The sequence below is a fragment of the Quercus robur genome, chromosome 3, assembly GCF_932294415.1.
Source record: "Quercus robur chromosome 3, dhQueRobu3.1, whole genome shotgun sequence".
NCBI classification, from domain to species: domain Eukaryota; kingdom Viridiplantae; phylum Streptophyta; class Magnoliopsida; order Fagales; family Fagaceae; genus Quercus; species Quercus robur.
The window spans coordinates 27,679,841-27,696,642 of NC_065536.1; the positions used below are offsets into that span (position 1 = coordinate 27,679,841).

The 16,802-nt window shown below is 37.3% G+C and overlaps 3 protein-coding genes across 9 annotated transcripts in view; 2 read left to right on the top strand and 1 right to left on the bottom strand.

Annotated features, from left to right (window-relative positions):
* The window catches only part of LOC126717674 (uncharacterized), a 77,722-nt gene that overhangs the window by 32,296 nt on the left and 28,624 nt on the right, over positions 1 to 16,802 (bottom strand). The gene's annotated exons all lie outside the window — the stretch shown is intronic.
* LOC126717678 (cell number regulator 10-like) lies at positions 3,734 to 4,569 on the top strand. The gene is made up of 3 exons (XM_050419516.1): positions 3,734 to 3,897; positions 4,188 to 4,270; positions 4,324 to 4,569. The coding sequence occupies exons 1-3, from the start codon at positions 3,792 to 3,794 to the stop codon at positions 4,567 to 4,569; spliced, it is 435 nt and encodes a 144-aa protein (XP_050275473.1). The 5' UTR covers positions 3,734 to 3,791.
* Positions 13,501 to 14,915, top strand: LOC126717677 (protein PLANT CADMIUM RESISTANCE 2-like). Its single transcript, XM_050419515.1, has 4 exons — positions 13,501 to 13,783; positions 14,184 to 14,255; positions 14,347 to 14,559; positions 14,689 to 14,915. The coding sequence occupies exons 1-4, from the start codon at positions 13,597 to 13,599 to the stop codon at positions 14,769 to 14,771; spliced, it is 555 nt and encodes a 184-aa protein (XP_050275472.1). The 5' UTR covers positions 13,501 to 13,596; the 3' UTR covers positions 14,772 to 14,915.

The following is a 16,802-nucleotide window of genomic DNA, read 5'->3' on the forward strand; positions in this document are numbered from 1 at the left end:
CCCTAAAGATAGCGATCCCCTCCCGTGGGTTGACATCTTGGTAGACTCGACAGCAAGACACCAGTTATTGCTCAGTGGGGAACTTGATCATCAGATGATTGGTCGAAGTTACGGCCTTCCATGAATTGAGGGTAGGACGACCTAGTATGGCATTGTAAGCAAACAAACAATCAATGACAAGGAATGTAACATCCTTAGTAATCTATTAAGGGTAATCGCCAACCATTACGGGCAATGTGCCCACACCAAGGGGGTATACTTTCATTCCTCCAAACCCGACGAGTAATGCATTGGTCAGTATGAGTTGCTCTCTCTCGATCCTCATCTGCTGGAATGTCGGGTAATAGAGGATATTAGTCGAGCTTCCATTATCAACTAGGACCCGTGAGTGTTGTAATCCCCTACCCATATGCTAAAAATGAGTGCATCATCGTGTGGGTGGTGGAGACATCGAGCATCCTCCTCCGAAAACCCGATTATAGGGTTGTCAATCCGTGCCATCTTTGGAACGAAGCCTATCAACTGGACACTTTGAACCATCTTTAGGTAAGTTTTACGTGCCTTTCTAGAAGAACCAAAAGCTATGGTGCCTCCTACAATCATCCTTATGTATCCTAAGAATGGCCTGGGGCACTCATTATCTCTTCTTGCGGCCTACTCCTATAGTGGGTCAGCCCTTTCCTTGCTGACGAATCGTTGTAGTTTTTCTTGTCTGATTAGGGCTTCAATCTATCAAGTTATTGCATTCAGACGTGTAGTGACCGTGATCTCGATGAAAACGGCAATACTTGTCTTTGGACCTCTTGTTAGGATCTCCTTTCAATTTGCCAGGCTACATCAAGATCGTATCATCCTTGATCTGCATCAATACATGATCAATCGAGGCAGTCAGTGAGATGAAGTTGGTGAACCTTCCAGTAAGGGGTTTAGAGCACTTATCCTCCCGTCAGTCTCCAGTTCTAATCATTTTTCATCTTCGATCTTGTCGTGCATCTTCTTGCTTGTCCCTCTTCTTGGGTTACTCCTCTTAGGCCAGCAGCGCATCCTTTGCATTCATGTACTTAGTAGCTCAATAAAGCACATCTGACATGGTCTTTAGGTCGTTCTTATATAAAAGGAACAAAAACTTCCCCTTTCGCAGACCATTGGTGAATGCAGCAACAAGTATCTTGTCATTAACTCCGTCTATCGAAAGAGCTTCCTTATTGAAACATGTTATGTAGGACCTCAGCACCTCGTCTTCTTGCTGTTTGATGCTCATCAGGCATGTAGTGGATTTCTTATACTTGTGTCCCTCTATGAAGTGTGATGCAAACTGTGCACTTAGCTCTTTAAAGGTACCGATGAAGTTAGGTGTCAATCTGCTGAACCATATCCTAATGGGACCTTTCAATGTAGTTGGGAAGGATCGGCATATAATCTCGTCTGGAACACCTTCTAAGTGCATGAGAGTTTTGAACGACTCTAAGTGGTCCAAGAGATCCTTTGACCCGTCATAGGCTTCTATCTGCGGCATACGAAACTTTGCAGGAGGTGGGCATGAAGTGATGGGTGCTGTAAATGGTGAGTCCATCCGATGGATCAGCTTGTCAAGGTAGTTTAACACCCACACCTTGAGGGCATTGATCATGAATTCCATCCTCTCCTTCATCATTTGCATCTCTGCGACCATATGTAGTGGTGCCATATCTGTGACGGATGGACGACTGATAACTTGTCGCTATTGTCTGCTTAGGGCATTGCTGCCTTCTGGTCCTTCTTAGTCCGTCCTTTCAATGCTGGTGCCCTCTTACTCTTCTCCGTGACTGTTAGGCCCAACATTCCTTTGGCACAACTATTCCTCCAGGTCGTGGTTTTACTTAGTAAAGCATTCCATAGCCGTGGCTAGGGTCTGTACCTATCTTTCAAGGGCAATTGTGTGTGGTTCATCTCCATTATTATTGTTGGTTGCCATCGAGCGAGTGAGTACCATACAACTCTTTGTCTGGGAAATGGTAATATGGCTACTATTGTTTTCTTTCCCACAGACGACGCCAATTACTGATGCCAAAAATCGTTAGTGAGCTGCATAATCCTCACATACTTTAGACAAAACTTACGAAACAAAGACAAAGAAGACCTTACAAAGAGTACCGGTGTGGTACCAGTCAAATACCCTCCGAAGGTTAAATTAGAGAGAATTTCTACAATTCTAGAGAACCAGAGCTGAGAGAATTACGCGTACCTTGACTTCTGAGGGCTTTGGGTTTTTATAGTAGTGTAGAACCGACCTTTGTTTCTTGGAGGCAAAGGCGTTTCCTTGTGGGGAAGATTCTCATCAATACACGTATTTTATGGGATCCTTTCCATGTAAAGACTTTGTTGAGTTAGGGTTAATCATGGGGCACAAGACATTTTCATATGAGGTTTCTTGGAGACCACTTAGGCTACGTAGATGCCATGTTGCTTCATTACCCGTCTCCCTTGCGTCCATTTAGTTGGAATTCATCCATTATGGAGGGTCCATCCGTCTTCCTACCCCTCCGTCCAGGATACAATCTGTTCTACCAGTTGTTTGTCAGTATGCCAGACCGTTCCTTTCCTTAATACCATCTCTTATGATTGGCTTCAATTGGACGGATCCGTCTACTTTAAATTTTATCCCCTTCAAAAATAAAGCAGTTTACAGGGGAGATCTCATACAAGGGCGGACATAGTCCCTAGCTCTACGATTATTCTTAAAATAATTAATCCTCAACTGCCCTGTCCCTGTGTACAATATAATATGGTTTACTGAACTTTTCTTCGTGATTCAAAAGTAAAAAAAGCAGAGTTTCAACCATGGCTGCGCTTGACTTGTAAAACATGAACATTCTGTAGTCACCATTTCTTAATCCTTACTCATACGAAAAAAACGAATCCCAGCATTTCCTCCACCACTAACCACCATTATATATATACATATATAGAAATACCCCTATCCAAGTATCGCCTCCTCATAATTCTTTCAGCCTTTAAACCCTCTTTGTTCAAATCAATACGCAGTCCCATTTACTAACTCATCATGTATTCATCAAACCCAAGTTCAACAGAGCAGTACTCCCATGCGCCGCCACCAGAGGCGGAGGCACGTTATGGCCCCCCCAAAATTTTTTAAAACCCCTATAATAGTAGGAAGAAATAGGTCTCACACTTTCTCATTTAAGAGCTGGCCCCCCTATGAGAAAAACTTGGCCCCTCCTCCAATACGTAGCCATAAAAATGCCCCACCCCAAATTCCTACTTTTCATCTTTTTGACTTTTCCTTTCATTCTCTAAGGCATGTCAGCCATATCCCACATTTTTTTTCTTGAGTGAGGCTATGTCCCATAGCTATTCAAAGTCTTGGTGTGGGAATTATCATTAGAGAGTAGAGAGAGGATACAGTATTAGAATATTAGTAGGAATGAAATTGATTTTGAATTTAGTTGAGATGAATGAAATTGATTTTGAATTTATTTTTGACCATAGTAGTCTAATTTGGTTGAGTTTAACTGCTATGTATTTTATAGTTGCTTATAGTGACTTTGTTATATTTAATTTCTATAAATATTATTTCTTGTAAATGTAGTCTAATTTTCATTAGATTTTATGTTTTTTTTTTCTACAACTAATGCAGGAAGATATGTATATATATGTATATATGTCATACTTTGTATTTTTCTTGAATTGCAAATCAATATGATAATATTTCTTCGGCCCCCTCAACCAAAAATTTCTGGCTACGCCCCTGACCGCCACCATTTGCTCAGGCCACCGTGACTGGTGTTCCAATGAACTCGACAAGCCAATACCACGAGAATTCCCAGCAAGCTTCATTTCAAGCTCCAGTTCCTTGGTCCTCTCGCCTCTATGACTGCTGCCATGACGTCTCAAATTGTAAGATATAGCTTAACACTTTGGCGTGACACCCTATAAGACATCAGTGAAACACCGAACACTAAAACTTTTTACAATTTTTTTTCCATAACATGACACAGTTGTTATGTAATAAAAATTATGTCAACGATGAATCTAGATGAAAGTAATATTAGTCCCAACATAACAACTCATATCAATAATTGTAAGAACAAAAGTTCTGAAAAATATTACTATATAAGAGACGCTCTCATTATTCCTATACTTTTTCTAAACTTAAATGCTACAATGTTGCTCGGTATTTTTCACAGGTTGCCTGACATGCTGGTGCCCATGCATTACCTTTGGTCGAATTGCAGATATTGTTGACAAAGGATCAAAAACTAAGTATACAGTGAATATATATCAATTGGACGGTGATGGTTTTTGGTGGTGTTGATTTTTAAGATGTGTGGCATGGTGTTTTGTGTTGCAGCTACTGGATTTAGTGAAGTAGTTTACGCACTAATTGCCAATTTGATTGGTTGTGGATGCTTGTACTCGTACCCCTATCGCACAAAAATCAGGCAGCAGTACATGTTAGAGGAGAGGCCTTGTGGGGATTGCTTGGTTCATTTCTGCTGCGAGCCATGTGCCTTAAGCCAAGAGTATCGTGAGCTTGAAGCCCGCGGATTCGACATGAGCATAGGTTGAAAAAAACACACTTCTCTTCTCCTCTTCTCTTTTCTCTTCTCTTTTCTTTTTTGTTTACAAGTAATTGAAAAAAAAAAAAAAGTTCCTGGCAAATCTTGGACCTATGATAAGTGTGGATATGTACCTATAAATAATAAGATCAAAAAATATATACCTATGAATAATATAAAATGAAATAAAGTCCAAAAAATAATAATAATAACTGGTTGTATAATATATCTTCTAGGGTTATTGTTGATTGGCCTATTAATAATTAAGAAGATTCATAAGATTTGTGTCCTCGAGTCATGATTGCAATATAAGACTACTGTTGTGTCTGTTAAGAGCTCCATTTTTTCGTTCGCTAGTATTGTCCGTTTGTTTTGTGACACGTGCCACCATTTGTAATAAAGATAGATGAAGGTGTGTGCTTCATATGTAATAAAAGATAGATGAAGGTGTGCTTCATTTTTTGTTTGTTCGCATACTTAAAGTTTTTCATTTCTTTTCTTTGGTCCGTGTGGGATCCACTTAAGGGTTGTTTAAAATCTGTTTATTTTATTGAAACTGAAAACTTTTTACTGAAAGTATTATAATAAAGGTAAAAGTTAGCTGAAATAATATAACGGAACTTATGAATAATATCATAAAGTACAGTAAGATCCATAAATAGTAGCAAAAATAAGCCGAATAGTATAATAAGTTGGCAAAAATAATTTTTGCCGAACAAGCGCTTATTTTACTGAAACTTTTGTTAAAAGTACTGTAAATAAATGTAAAAATGAGCTAAAATAGTATAGTAAAACCCATAAATAGTACCAAAAATATAATAAGATTAATAAATAATAGCAAAAATAAACTGAATAATAAAATAAATTGACAAAAATAATATTTGTCAAACAAACACTTCATTTTACATCTATTTCCGGTACTGGTCTTTCCGTCCACTTTCATCAAGTACGCTACCATTAAGAGTTTAAAAAATCAAGCCTTGGCAATTGCACCTTAGGCCAATTTTTTCACATTAAAAAAAGTCTTTAAAATATATATATAGTTTTTTTTAAATTAATCCAAAAAAAATTATTTGAACTTAACTCCTACATATAAAAACATTTTTCTTCTCTCTCCTGAACCAAATTCATTATCTCTTTACTTCCTCTATTTCTTTTTGCCTGTTTGGCATTAATTGGCTTTTTTGTTTGTGGTTTGTCGCTTCAAATTGCAAGAGTGGCTCTACGAGTTTTTTCAAAACAATGGGAGTTGTCAACTTTGAAATCTAACTCACTCAGATCACACCTTCGTAGGCCTATTTAAACACGGGAGTTGTCAGCTTGACTTACAGAAGGAAGCACATTATATTCTAATATAGTAAAGGCGTCTTATATAGCATATTTAAACACGGGCATTTTCTTGCTCTTGAGCACTTTATTTTTCAATATGGACATTTATGCTTTACTGACAGATTATATGGGGCCTAATCTGATGGTTAAAAGTGTCCAATAAGCCATATTTAGCAGTTCCACTATCAGTAATACATGGAAAAATTGAGGTATTACTTCCTTCTTTTCTTTTCCTTTTTTTTTTTATAAAAAATATCATTTTATGTATAATTTTTTTTTTTTTTTAATTTCCTAAATACAACTATACTTCAGCCAGCTTTCTATAAAATGTCAAATAAATTGATATCAAATGGACTAAAACTTGTCATTCTCTCTCTCCATTACTTCATGGTGGTGAAGATCTCAAACCAACATACGAGATAATTCTGTTAATTTTGTTAATGTGGATGTGACTTGAACTTTTAATATGGTTGATTGTTTAGGCCAAGTATGTCATATAATTGGGATAGCAAATTAGCAAATTGTATGTGATATGCTCCTATATAATGAAATCAATTAATACAAGCATTTGGCTTTTTTAACTTCTTATTTTTTACATTATTTTTTAAAGTTCGCATTTTTTTTCATATAATCATTTTAATAATATTTTTTAATTTTGTTTTAAGAGTTAGTCAGGATTCATCATCTTTTTGGATAAAGCAACACAACATTATTCATCATCTTTTTGGATAAAGCAACACAACATTAAACAAATTATAAATTAATTTAGATTTTATATTCCCTAAGCAAATATTTAATAAAATAAAAACGTTGTTTTTTTTTAATTCTTTAATTTGAATTTTTGTATATTATGTTTGTGGGGCCTGATAATTCGTGGCCCAGGCCCATTCTGCGCTTGGGCCCAAGGCCTGAGCCGAGGAGAGCTATTGTCGAGGACGCATAATGAAAGCCCAAGAAGGGCACGAGGACATGGCCGAGAACGATCTTATGCTTAGCACCTCTCAAAATGCCTGAAGAAAAGGGCAAACTCTATACAGGGGCAAGGCAAGGGAGAAAGCTGCTAACATCATAATACAGAATCCTGCATCTGACAAGCCCATGCTCCAAACCATGCCATTTAACTTTTCCAACAACCCCCAACCACTCTAGGTATGGGTTGACAAGACAGGTCTGCACCCCAGAAAGTAAGAACTTACACGTGGACACTAAAAGGGGAATGAGTATTAAAGGGAAAGAAAGTGAAGAAAAAGGGATCCCTGCGGGAGGAGGAAAAATCCTGCAAAGGGGAGAAAAAGGGAAGGGTACAGTACTCCTCGGACGATGTCCGAGGACTTAAACCCTGCAACTCACACTAATGGGAGGCTTAGCTAGTCAAGCTAAGTCCACCCATAGAGAAGCTTCCATAAAAACCCCGACTAAGCCGTTAACCTGTGGCTAAGGTCCTGCCTTTCAAGCCCACTCTCTACAAATCATATTGCTAGGGCCCATTACATACGAGCCCAACGTCATTCGTGGGTCGTTAGAACTCGTGTCCCTACAATTGGCGCCGTCTGTGGGAAAGGCTTGCGCGTTGACACAGGTGGCGGTGGAGTTGAGCCTCTGTCGAGCAAAGGTCTGTGAAGGTTCCTACATTTCCAGCGACGTGCTGTTGTTGCTCTGACATAAATTTCCGCTAGGGGCTACGCCTCGTAGTGCCAGTGGCATAGGCAATTCTAAGGGCTTCTAACATCAAGCTAACTCCCCCCACCTTGGTCGAGGGGCTAACCTTCGGAAAATAAATAAATAAATGAACGAATACAAGTTTTGGACAGAACCAAGGCCTTGTATGGTCCTCGGACTCAAGCCTCTGGGGAAACCAACTACTTAGAAGAGAACTACAAGTTTTGGACAGAACCAAGGCCTTGTATGGTCCTCGGACTCAAACCAACTACTTAGAAGAGAACTACAAGTTTTGGACAGAACCAAGGCCTTGTATGGTCCTCGGACTCAAGCCTCTGGGGAAACCAACTACTTAGAAGAGAACTACAAGTTTTGGACAGAACCAAGGCCTTGTATGGTCCTCGGACTCAAGCCTCTGGGGAAACCAACTACTTAGAAGAAAACTACAAGTTTTGGACAGAACCAAGGCCTTGTATGGTCCTCGGACTCAAGCCTCTGGGGAAATCAACTACTTAGAAGAAAACTACGAGTTTTGGACAGAACCAAGGCCTTGTATGGTCCTCGGACTCAAGCCTCTGGGGAAACCACCTACTTAAGAGGAAAAATGCAGGGTTTGGACACAACCTGGACGTTATATGGCCCTTAGAATCTACCCCGGAGAAGGGTTACCCATTGATAATTGGGTTAATCCCTAGACTGAATAAAATCCCCAGCCTACCCTCGGATCCTCAATACCAAGGGAATTGGTGCAACTGTTATAGGGTCAGGTGTTATCAAAAACACGGCCAAAGCCCCTCGCTGCTCGGCAACCCTCTCGGATGGTATATTTAGAGTTTATCGTTCTCGGACGGTCGCCTCGCATGCATTACGGAGCATTCAGCTGTTATCTCGGTTAGTTTCATGAGTTTAATCTACTGGGAATTATCATTATTATACTTGATAATGTCGATAAATTAGAATTAGTAGGGTTTTGTTTCAAGGTTTCCTGCTCTAAGTATCATTAAAGGAAAACACACATGTAGCACACCCATTCACAAAATAATTGCTGCAGAGAGGAAAAGTATTTAGAAAGAAATAAATTCATCTTTTATTAAGACAAAGAAATAATACAACGTACAATGAAAGAGCTTGAATAAGCTAATACTAGAACTGACTACATAAGCGAAAAGAAAAAATACAAGGGAATGAAGAAAAAGCCGAAGAAGAGGCGCAGAGAAGGGGGATGCTGCCGTTCCAAGATGTTGTCTAAGGAAACCATTCCTCAATACTTTTACATGCCTATAACTCAGGCAGCAAAAGAGCCCAACTTGGGGCTTGCACCGTAGAAGAAAAGGTGCAGAGAGTCCGACTTTGGGCTAGCATCGTTGAAGAAAAGGCGCAGGGAGCCGGAAGTTGATGAGCCTCCGTATAACCACGCCTGCGATAGAGCAGACGGCGCTGATGGCGGAGAACCTTACTGCTGACACACCAAGAATCTGATGCGACCAGTACCTGCTTCGGATTTTGACTGAAAGAGGGAGAAACACCGTTTCCCCCTTGTCAAAACGGAGGATTACCTTGAATCTGTGCCTCCCCTGTCCAGACCACATCACCTTGAATCTCGGAAGAACCCAGTGCCTCTATGGTGGGTGTAGCCCCTTCACCCCAACCCGTGCCTCAAGCATATTACACTAAGGGTGGATAGCACCGGATATGGAGGCTGTGATTATGGCTGAAGGATTATAATTTGGGAGGGAGCCGAAGGATTTATGTGTAAGTGGAACAACCTCCTATCCTATTTATTTAAAGGACAAGGAGGTGGTATTTAATTCACGCAGAGTTCCAAGGAACGCTACAGACAAAATGGTTTTGGCTAAATTCCTAGCGCCACCTACAACCATAAGATTAAAAGATCCTCGTGAAGGCGCGCCTCGAACACTGAAACGTCAAAGGGCACCGCGTGACTAAAAGTTAAAGGGATGCCTCTTAATTCGGTGCATCTCCTATGCAAATGGAAAAGCCCAAACATCAATAAAGTACATAATCTGAGCGAGTCGTGATGTGGGCCCAACATTATCAAAACCCTCCTCTCAACTAAAAGTCGGGCAGCAGGATTTTGAGGGGCTGTTGTGAGGCCTGATAATTCGTGGCCCAGGCCCATTCTGCGCTTGGGCCCAAGGCTTGAGCCGAGGAGAGCTATTGCCGAGGACGCATAATGAAAGCCCAAGAAGGGCACGAGGACATGACCGAGGACGATCTTATGCTCAGCACCTCTCAAAACGCCTGAAGAAAAGGGCAAACTCTGTACAGGGGCAGGGCAAGGGAGAAAGCTGCCAACATCGTAATACAGAATCCTGCATCTGACAAGCCCATGCTCCAAACCATGCCATTTAACTTTTCCAACAACCCCCAACCACTCTAGGTATGGGTTGACAGGACAGGTCTGCACCCCAGAAAGTAAGAACTTACACGTGGACACTAAAAGGGGAATGAACACTAGTATAAAATGGAAAGAAAGTGAAGAAAAAGGGATCCCCGCAGGAGGAGGAAAAATCCTGCAAAAGGGAGAAAAAGGGAAGGGTACAGTGCTCCTCGGACGATGTCCGAGGACTTAAACCCTGCAACTCACACTAATGGGAGGCTTAGCTAGTCAAGCTAAGTCCACCCATAGAGAAGCTTCCACAGAAACCCCGACTAAGCCGTTAACCTGTGGCTAAGGTCCTGCCTTTCAAGCCCACTCTCTACAAATCATATTACTAGGGCCCATTACATACGAGCCCAACGTTATTCGTGGGTCGTTAGAACTCATGTCCCTACAATGTTAATAATTATTAATTAAATTTTTATTAAATATAAATATTTGTTGTCAATTTTTTTTTTTTTTTTTTTTTGGTGCAATACTGCGTAGATGAGCTACTGCCTTATAGTTATATAATAAAAAATAAAATTTTGTCCTACATGTCACGTGAATGACATTGTAGGTCAGCGTAAATGTCCACATCATACAAGATATTTTGCTCGTGTTATCTTTAGAATAATTAACATAATTTATTTCAAGTAAAAATTTATTACAAAAATTTCAAGAAATATAATACTACTCTAGTCAAAATTCTATTACAATGTTTCAAGCAAGTAGCCGAAACCTTGATTTGTCAACTGGTCTTGGGTTTGGCGTCCATTCAAACTTCTAATTTCAACAACATTCTATGTCCCAATTTGCTTCTTTCTCCAAAAAAAAAAAAAAAAAAAAAAAAAAAAAAAAGATCCCTGGTGGCTTAATTACGAGAAGTTTTGCATGGCTGGGTAAGCAGTATATCTTGAAATCAACTGAAATGTTTTCAGTTTCCACCAAAATACCCATAGTTTTCTTTTCATCTTCCATCAAAAGTACCAATTTTCGAGTTCTTTGAATTTTTTATTTTTGTTAATTTTTAAACGGAACTGGAACCTTCAGTTAGTTGGCCAGATTTGGCATTACATCCACTTCTCTTTCATTTTCTTTATATATATTTTGTTGGAACAGGCATTCATTCAAATGACTTATTCTTAATTGAACCAACATTTTTTAAATCCCTTCTGGATAGTTCTAAATGGTTGTTGTCACAGGGGACATTATGCATTGGGGGGTCAGGGCCCTCCAAAATATTTTAAACTTCAACATGTCTCTCATAAAATTCTACCCACCCCAAATCCTAACTGTGCAGTCATAAAAATTAACTCTTTTTGTCTTTTCCATTATTCTCTAAAGCATGAAAGGCTTTTTAGTTTTGAGTTATTCAATTATTTTGAAAGGATAAAACTCAGGTGCAGTACATTAAATTGTCTAATTAAATTCATATGTATTGAATTTAATTGTCCTTAAAAATAATAACATTGTTTGTATTTTATTAGTCATGCTAAACATGTTTTTGAATTAAATTGAAGAACTTAATATATTACACTTAGATTATTGTACTTAAGTTTTGTACTTTCTCAAAACTATAACAATATCCCCTTCCATTTTACAACCACCAAAAAGACTCTCCTCATCACCTGGTGCTCTCTCTTCAATTTCTCTTCATTAATTCTTCCATAAGATGCTCTCACATAATCACATTTTCATTAGTTTCTTCTTCTTCCATAACATGCTCTCACATAATCACATTTTTATTAGTTTCAAAAGAATAGAAGAAACTCAAGAAAAAAAAAGACTTAAGATGCTCAATTGGTTGACTAGCTTGTTAGTATTTTGATTTTTGAGTGCTAATTAGAATTACGCTGACAAAAAAAATCTAACAATAATTTTGTGTTATAGATAAACTGTACTTTGAGTTTTTCATTGAATTACAAATCAATATAATAGTTTTATCTTGACCCTCCCAAGCAAAAATTTCTTGCTACCCCTTCCCCTAGTTGTTGATGTAACTCTTTTTTTATTGGGTCTTTGGTCATACAACAACTTTTTATATAGGATTAGAAAATAATGAGCAATTTATACTCCAGAAATATTGGGTCCAAAAATCACATTGTTCCCTCTAAGTTGTTGGGCTCTAGCCTAATTTACTTTACCACAAGGCCCACATTTGCAAGTGAGCTCATCATAAGGGAGTGCTCTTAGAAACACACAATTTACTCCCACAAAGGGTTTGCCTACTCATAGAGACATAGTCATAAAAAATTCAGATCGCGCATTGATCAGCATTATCTTCTTCATTAAGCTGCTGGAGCAAAGGATTAAAAATTTAAAATTCATATAGATATCACTTATTTTTTTGAAATTGAAAATTTATTGTTGAAAATATTGTAAATAAAAGTAAAATTTAGTTAAAATAATATAATGAGTTTTATAAATAATATTAAAATATACAATAAAACTTATATATAATAACAAAAATAAACTAAATAGTAAAATAGTAATTTTAAAGTTTCAAGACCCTCCAAACACGCACCCATAAAAAATCTTCCTGAAGGTTGGTAGATTCTCAAAAAATGCTCATCAATCATATCAAATGATGAACGCATACCTTCTATCCTGTCGAAGCATTAGTTGCTTCCAACAGCTCATGCAATAATCACCTCTTTTTTTGAAGTTAATGATAATGATGTACTAAAAGTTGATTTAGTAAATTTTTAAAAAACAATTATGGAAAAAAACATTTCTCTTAGAGTAGAATTTCTTTTTTATAAAAAAACAAAAATTAATATTTCTTATTTCTCTTATGAAAGTTATGATATTAAAAATAATATTACAAGATAGATCTCAGTATTTATTTGTACTATTTTAGTAAAATTTTCAATTTTTAGTAATATAATATATTTATTTATATTTTAAATAATTATTAAATTATTTGTAATGTTATCACGTTTCAATCTCGATTTGAACCTATCTATTGTCCAATTCTTTGAATGGTCGAAATTTCTAAACTACAGTAGTAATAACTCTAGTCCTACCTAATAGGGCGCAAATCATGCAAATGACTTTAATATCAATCATTATTTCAAATTAGCTCAATTAGTTCTAGAATCACATACTATTTCACAACTTTTTATCACAACTTTGATGCAGCAGTGAGTGATTGTTTATCACTTACACATGGATCCACTATTTTTTTTCTATTGTTTATCACTTACACATGGATCCACTATTTTTTTTCTATTACTTACACACGGTCACATATCATAGTTGTGTCAAAAAGTGTTGTGAAATAAGTTGTAATGCTAAATTTTCTGTGAGTAGCTAGTCAATCTTGAACTGCCACTTCCAGTTTGTGGGTTTCCAATATTTTTTTCTACCAGATTGACCGGAAGGAAGATGACATCGGTAAACACACGCAAAAGAATAGACTGAGTCACTGAGACATTGTATTCAGCCAAAATCTTTTTAAATAAAAATGAGTCAATCATGGCTGCTTATGACACGTAAAACAAGTAATGTTAACATTTAGTTAATTTCTTCCTTTCACAAACTAGGAATACTCCTATATAACCCCAGCACTTTCGTCCCATACCTCAACAAAAACATCTCTATAACTCTCTCAAATTAAGTCTCTTTCAGCCATTTTCCTTTCAACAGCATATACGTACCTTTGTCATGTATTCATCAAACCCAAGTGCTCCCCAAAAGTATGCCGACGCGCCACCTCCATATGGGCAGGCCCCCGTGACGGGTATTCCAGTGAACACATACCAACCCCAGGCAGCTCCATTTCAGGTTCAGTCTAGTGCTCCAGTACCTTGGTCCACTGGCCTCTGTGACTGCTGCGATGATGTCGGAAATTGTAAGAAATTTAACCCTTTTGGCATGTGTCATTAAATATATATGAATCTTATAAACTTCAATAAATCTAGAGTCACAAAATATTTCATAACAAATATATTATTTATGGATATGATAGATGGTTAATGGTAGATAATAAAATAGTATGAATGATATATAGGCCAATATAAGAATCAATACAAATTGATCAATTTATTAATTGTTAAATTTGTTATGTAAAATAGTGTTGTCTTTATTTTTGTTGTTGAGAAAAATAGAAAATTGTATTCAAAGAGAGGAAAAATAAATGTGAACAAGAAGGCAACAAGAAAAATAATGTAAAATAGCGTGTCTACATTCTACAACACTATTCTTAGAATATACAAGCTGTTGTTTATTGGTGTTATTGTTGTTTTCCACAGGTTGCATAACATGTTGGTGCCCTTGTATTACTTTTGGACAAATTGCGGAGATCGTAGACAGAGGAACAACATGTAAGTTTGTATGGTGAGTTTGGTTTTAAGTAAATTAGATGTATTGGGGTGATGATGACAGTGACTGACGGGTGATTTGTATGTATTGCAGCATGCGTTGCTAGCGGAGCACTGTATGCATTAATTAATTGGTTGACTGGTTGTGGATGTTTGTACTCATGCTGCTATCGCTCCAAAATAAGGCGGCAGTACGCGTTGCAGGAGGGCTCTTGTGGGGATTGCATAGTTCATTGCTGCTGTGAGCACTGTGCCTTGTGCCAAGAGTATCGTGAGCTCAAACACCAAGGTTTCGACCTCAGCATCGGTAAAAACAACCTTCTTTTCTCTCTCCCACACCAAACACACTCACACGCCATTTGATATAAAATTTTTTTTTCTGGGTTATTAATTCTTGATGATGATTGTTAATATGGTTTTCTTTTTGATTGTTTAGGATGGCAAGGAAATGTGGAGCAACGGACCCAAGGAGTGATGACTGCAACGGCTCCTGTGATCCAAGGAGGCATGAATCGATAGAGTGCATCATATTTTTATTTTTGTTGTTGATTAAACCAGTAATCTGAGTGCTAAAGATTATATTGTCCTCCAGTTTGTAATACTAAAATTTTATACATATAAAGTATGTGTTTGGATTGCGCATTTGCACATCCACGTTTTTTCTTTCTGTGTTTTCCTTTTTTTTTTCTTTTTTTCTTTTTTTCCAAGCCGTAGTTGTTGACCAAGTCTTCCATGAACAGTGCTTCCATGCACTGTTTATGGACCCACAAATTACACTTTTCAGCAACTTTTTCACTAAAAATGAGTCTCACAGTACTATTTATATATTTAAAAATTATTTCGTTATAGTGTTTCCAGTTTTAGCTTTCAGTTTCAGTAAAAATAAGCTCAATCCAAACGAACCCAAAGTCAACAAGGAGTTTTACTTTATGGAATTTTTTTCTTGTGTTTTAAATATGTCATATAATGAGAAAGTATTTGCCATCAACTTATATTACGTCACTAGTATCAAAATTCATGCAATTGTGTGATAAATTAAAATAATTTTATAAAATTTTATATTTAGTATGAAATCACATTATTACATGAATTGCTCATGTTTGACTTCAATTGATATTATAATTTGATAAAGAAGTCATTGCTTAAATGTACTATTAAATAATTCAAAATTTTAGAGGTTAAAACTTCCAAAAAGTCAAAAAATATTTAAAAATAGAAGATTTATGCATAAAAATTATTAAAACAATATATATATATATATATATATATAATTGAACGAGTTGGTGGCTTGTTTTGTCACCCAATTCTCGGTAAACTACTAGGACATTGAGTTGGCCATGTATAACGAATATAAGCACATGAAAACAAAGTCCAACCGTTTTTTTCTTTTTTTTTTTTTTTTTTTTTTTTTTTTTTGAGAATGCCAACTTGGTTTTGGACTTTGCGCACAACAAGAATAAGACCGCCCCTTGCTGATTTTATATAAATATATATATATATATATATATGTTACTGTGCAGCAAACTAATTCAATTATATATATATATATATGAGTTGCTGGCTTGTTTGGTCACCCAATTCTAGGTAAACTACTAGGGTATTGAGTTGGCCGTGTATAACGAGTATAAGCACATGAAAACAAAGTCCAACTTGGTATAATAAGGGTTTTTGCCTTAGCTTGACAATCTCTCTTCCAATGACCTTTCTTTCCACACTGATGACATGTTCCTGATGCCTTAGGTGTGAATTTGCTTGTGGACTGGGGCTTAGATTGGGATCTGCCTTTCTTATAGAAATCATTAGTTATGAACTTCTGTTTTCGATAATGTTTAGAGGCAGGTTTCTTCCTATGGGATTTCTTAGAGGGTTCTTCGCCTCTGTGTTTGGATTTCTTTTTTGGCATGATAGAAGGTAAGCCATATTGGATGCAGAAATTTCCTATTTCGTGCTTGGCTTTGCTCTTGTTAGCTTGGCTCTGGATCTTAAGGTCTCTACACATCTTTATTCCTTCATTTCGGATTGTGCTAGAGATGTCTCCGTAAGTTAGGTTATCATAATCTATGACACCTAAAGAGCTGGCAAGAGTTTCTTTAACCTTCTGTCCAAACAGTGTGGGTAAGCCATTGATAAACTTCTCCTTCCAAAATGGAGAGTTACAATCGCTTCTATGCATGACACGGGTGGTGAATACATCCTCATACCACCGGTATTCTCCAAGGTTTTTACATCTAAGGTTACTCAACTGGTCGTAAATCCTAGATGTAATATTGCTGGGTTTACCTATGAAGTGTTTCATGATCGTATAGATCAGGGTATTGACTCCATCGGGAACACCTCTTCCTATGCGTTCATCAAAGATAGGGTTCTCATCCTCATCTTTTTGCACAGCATGCTTGATATCCTCCTTGGATGCTACTGTCATACAGTTGTTCCACCAATGCAACAGTTTTCCAGTAAATCCTAAAACAATAAGCTCTACAACCTCGGTATTTGAAATGCCATCATTTAGATAATTGTTGGCTACCATGGTTATATGCTGGATTTTGTTTT

Coding starts and splice junctions, on each gene's coding strand:
- LOC126717677 (XM_050419515.1), top strand. CDS start 13,597: ATGTATTCATCAAACCCAAGTGCTCCCCAAAAGTATGCCGACGCGCCA. Junction 13,784..14,183: donor CTGCGATGATGTCGGAAATT/GTAAGAAATTTA, acceptor TGTTTTCCACAG/GTTGCATAACATGTTGGTGC. Junction 14,256..14,346: donor CGTAGACAGAGGAACAACAT/GTAAGTTTGTAT, acceptor TATGTATTGCAG/CATGCGTTGCTAGCGGAGCA.
- LOC126717678 (XM_050419516.1), top strand. CDS start 3,792: ATGAACTCGACAAGCCAATACCACGAGAATTCCCAGCAAGCTTCATTT. Junction 3,898..4,187: donor CTGCCATGACGTCTCAAATT/GTAAGATATAGC, acceptor TATTTTTCACAG/GTTGCCTGACATGCTGGTGC. Junction 4,271..4,323: donor GATCAAAAACTAAGTATACA/GTGAATATATAT, acceptor TTGATTTTTAAG/ATGTGTGGCATGGTGTTTTG.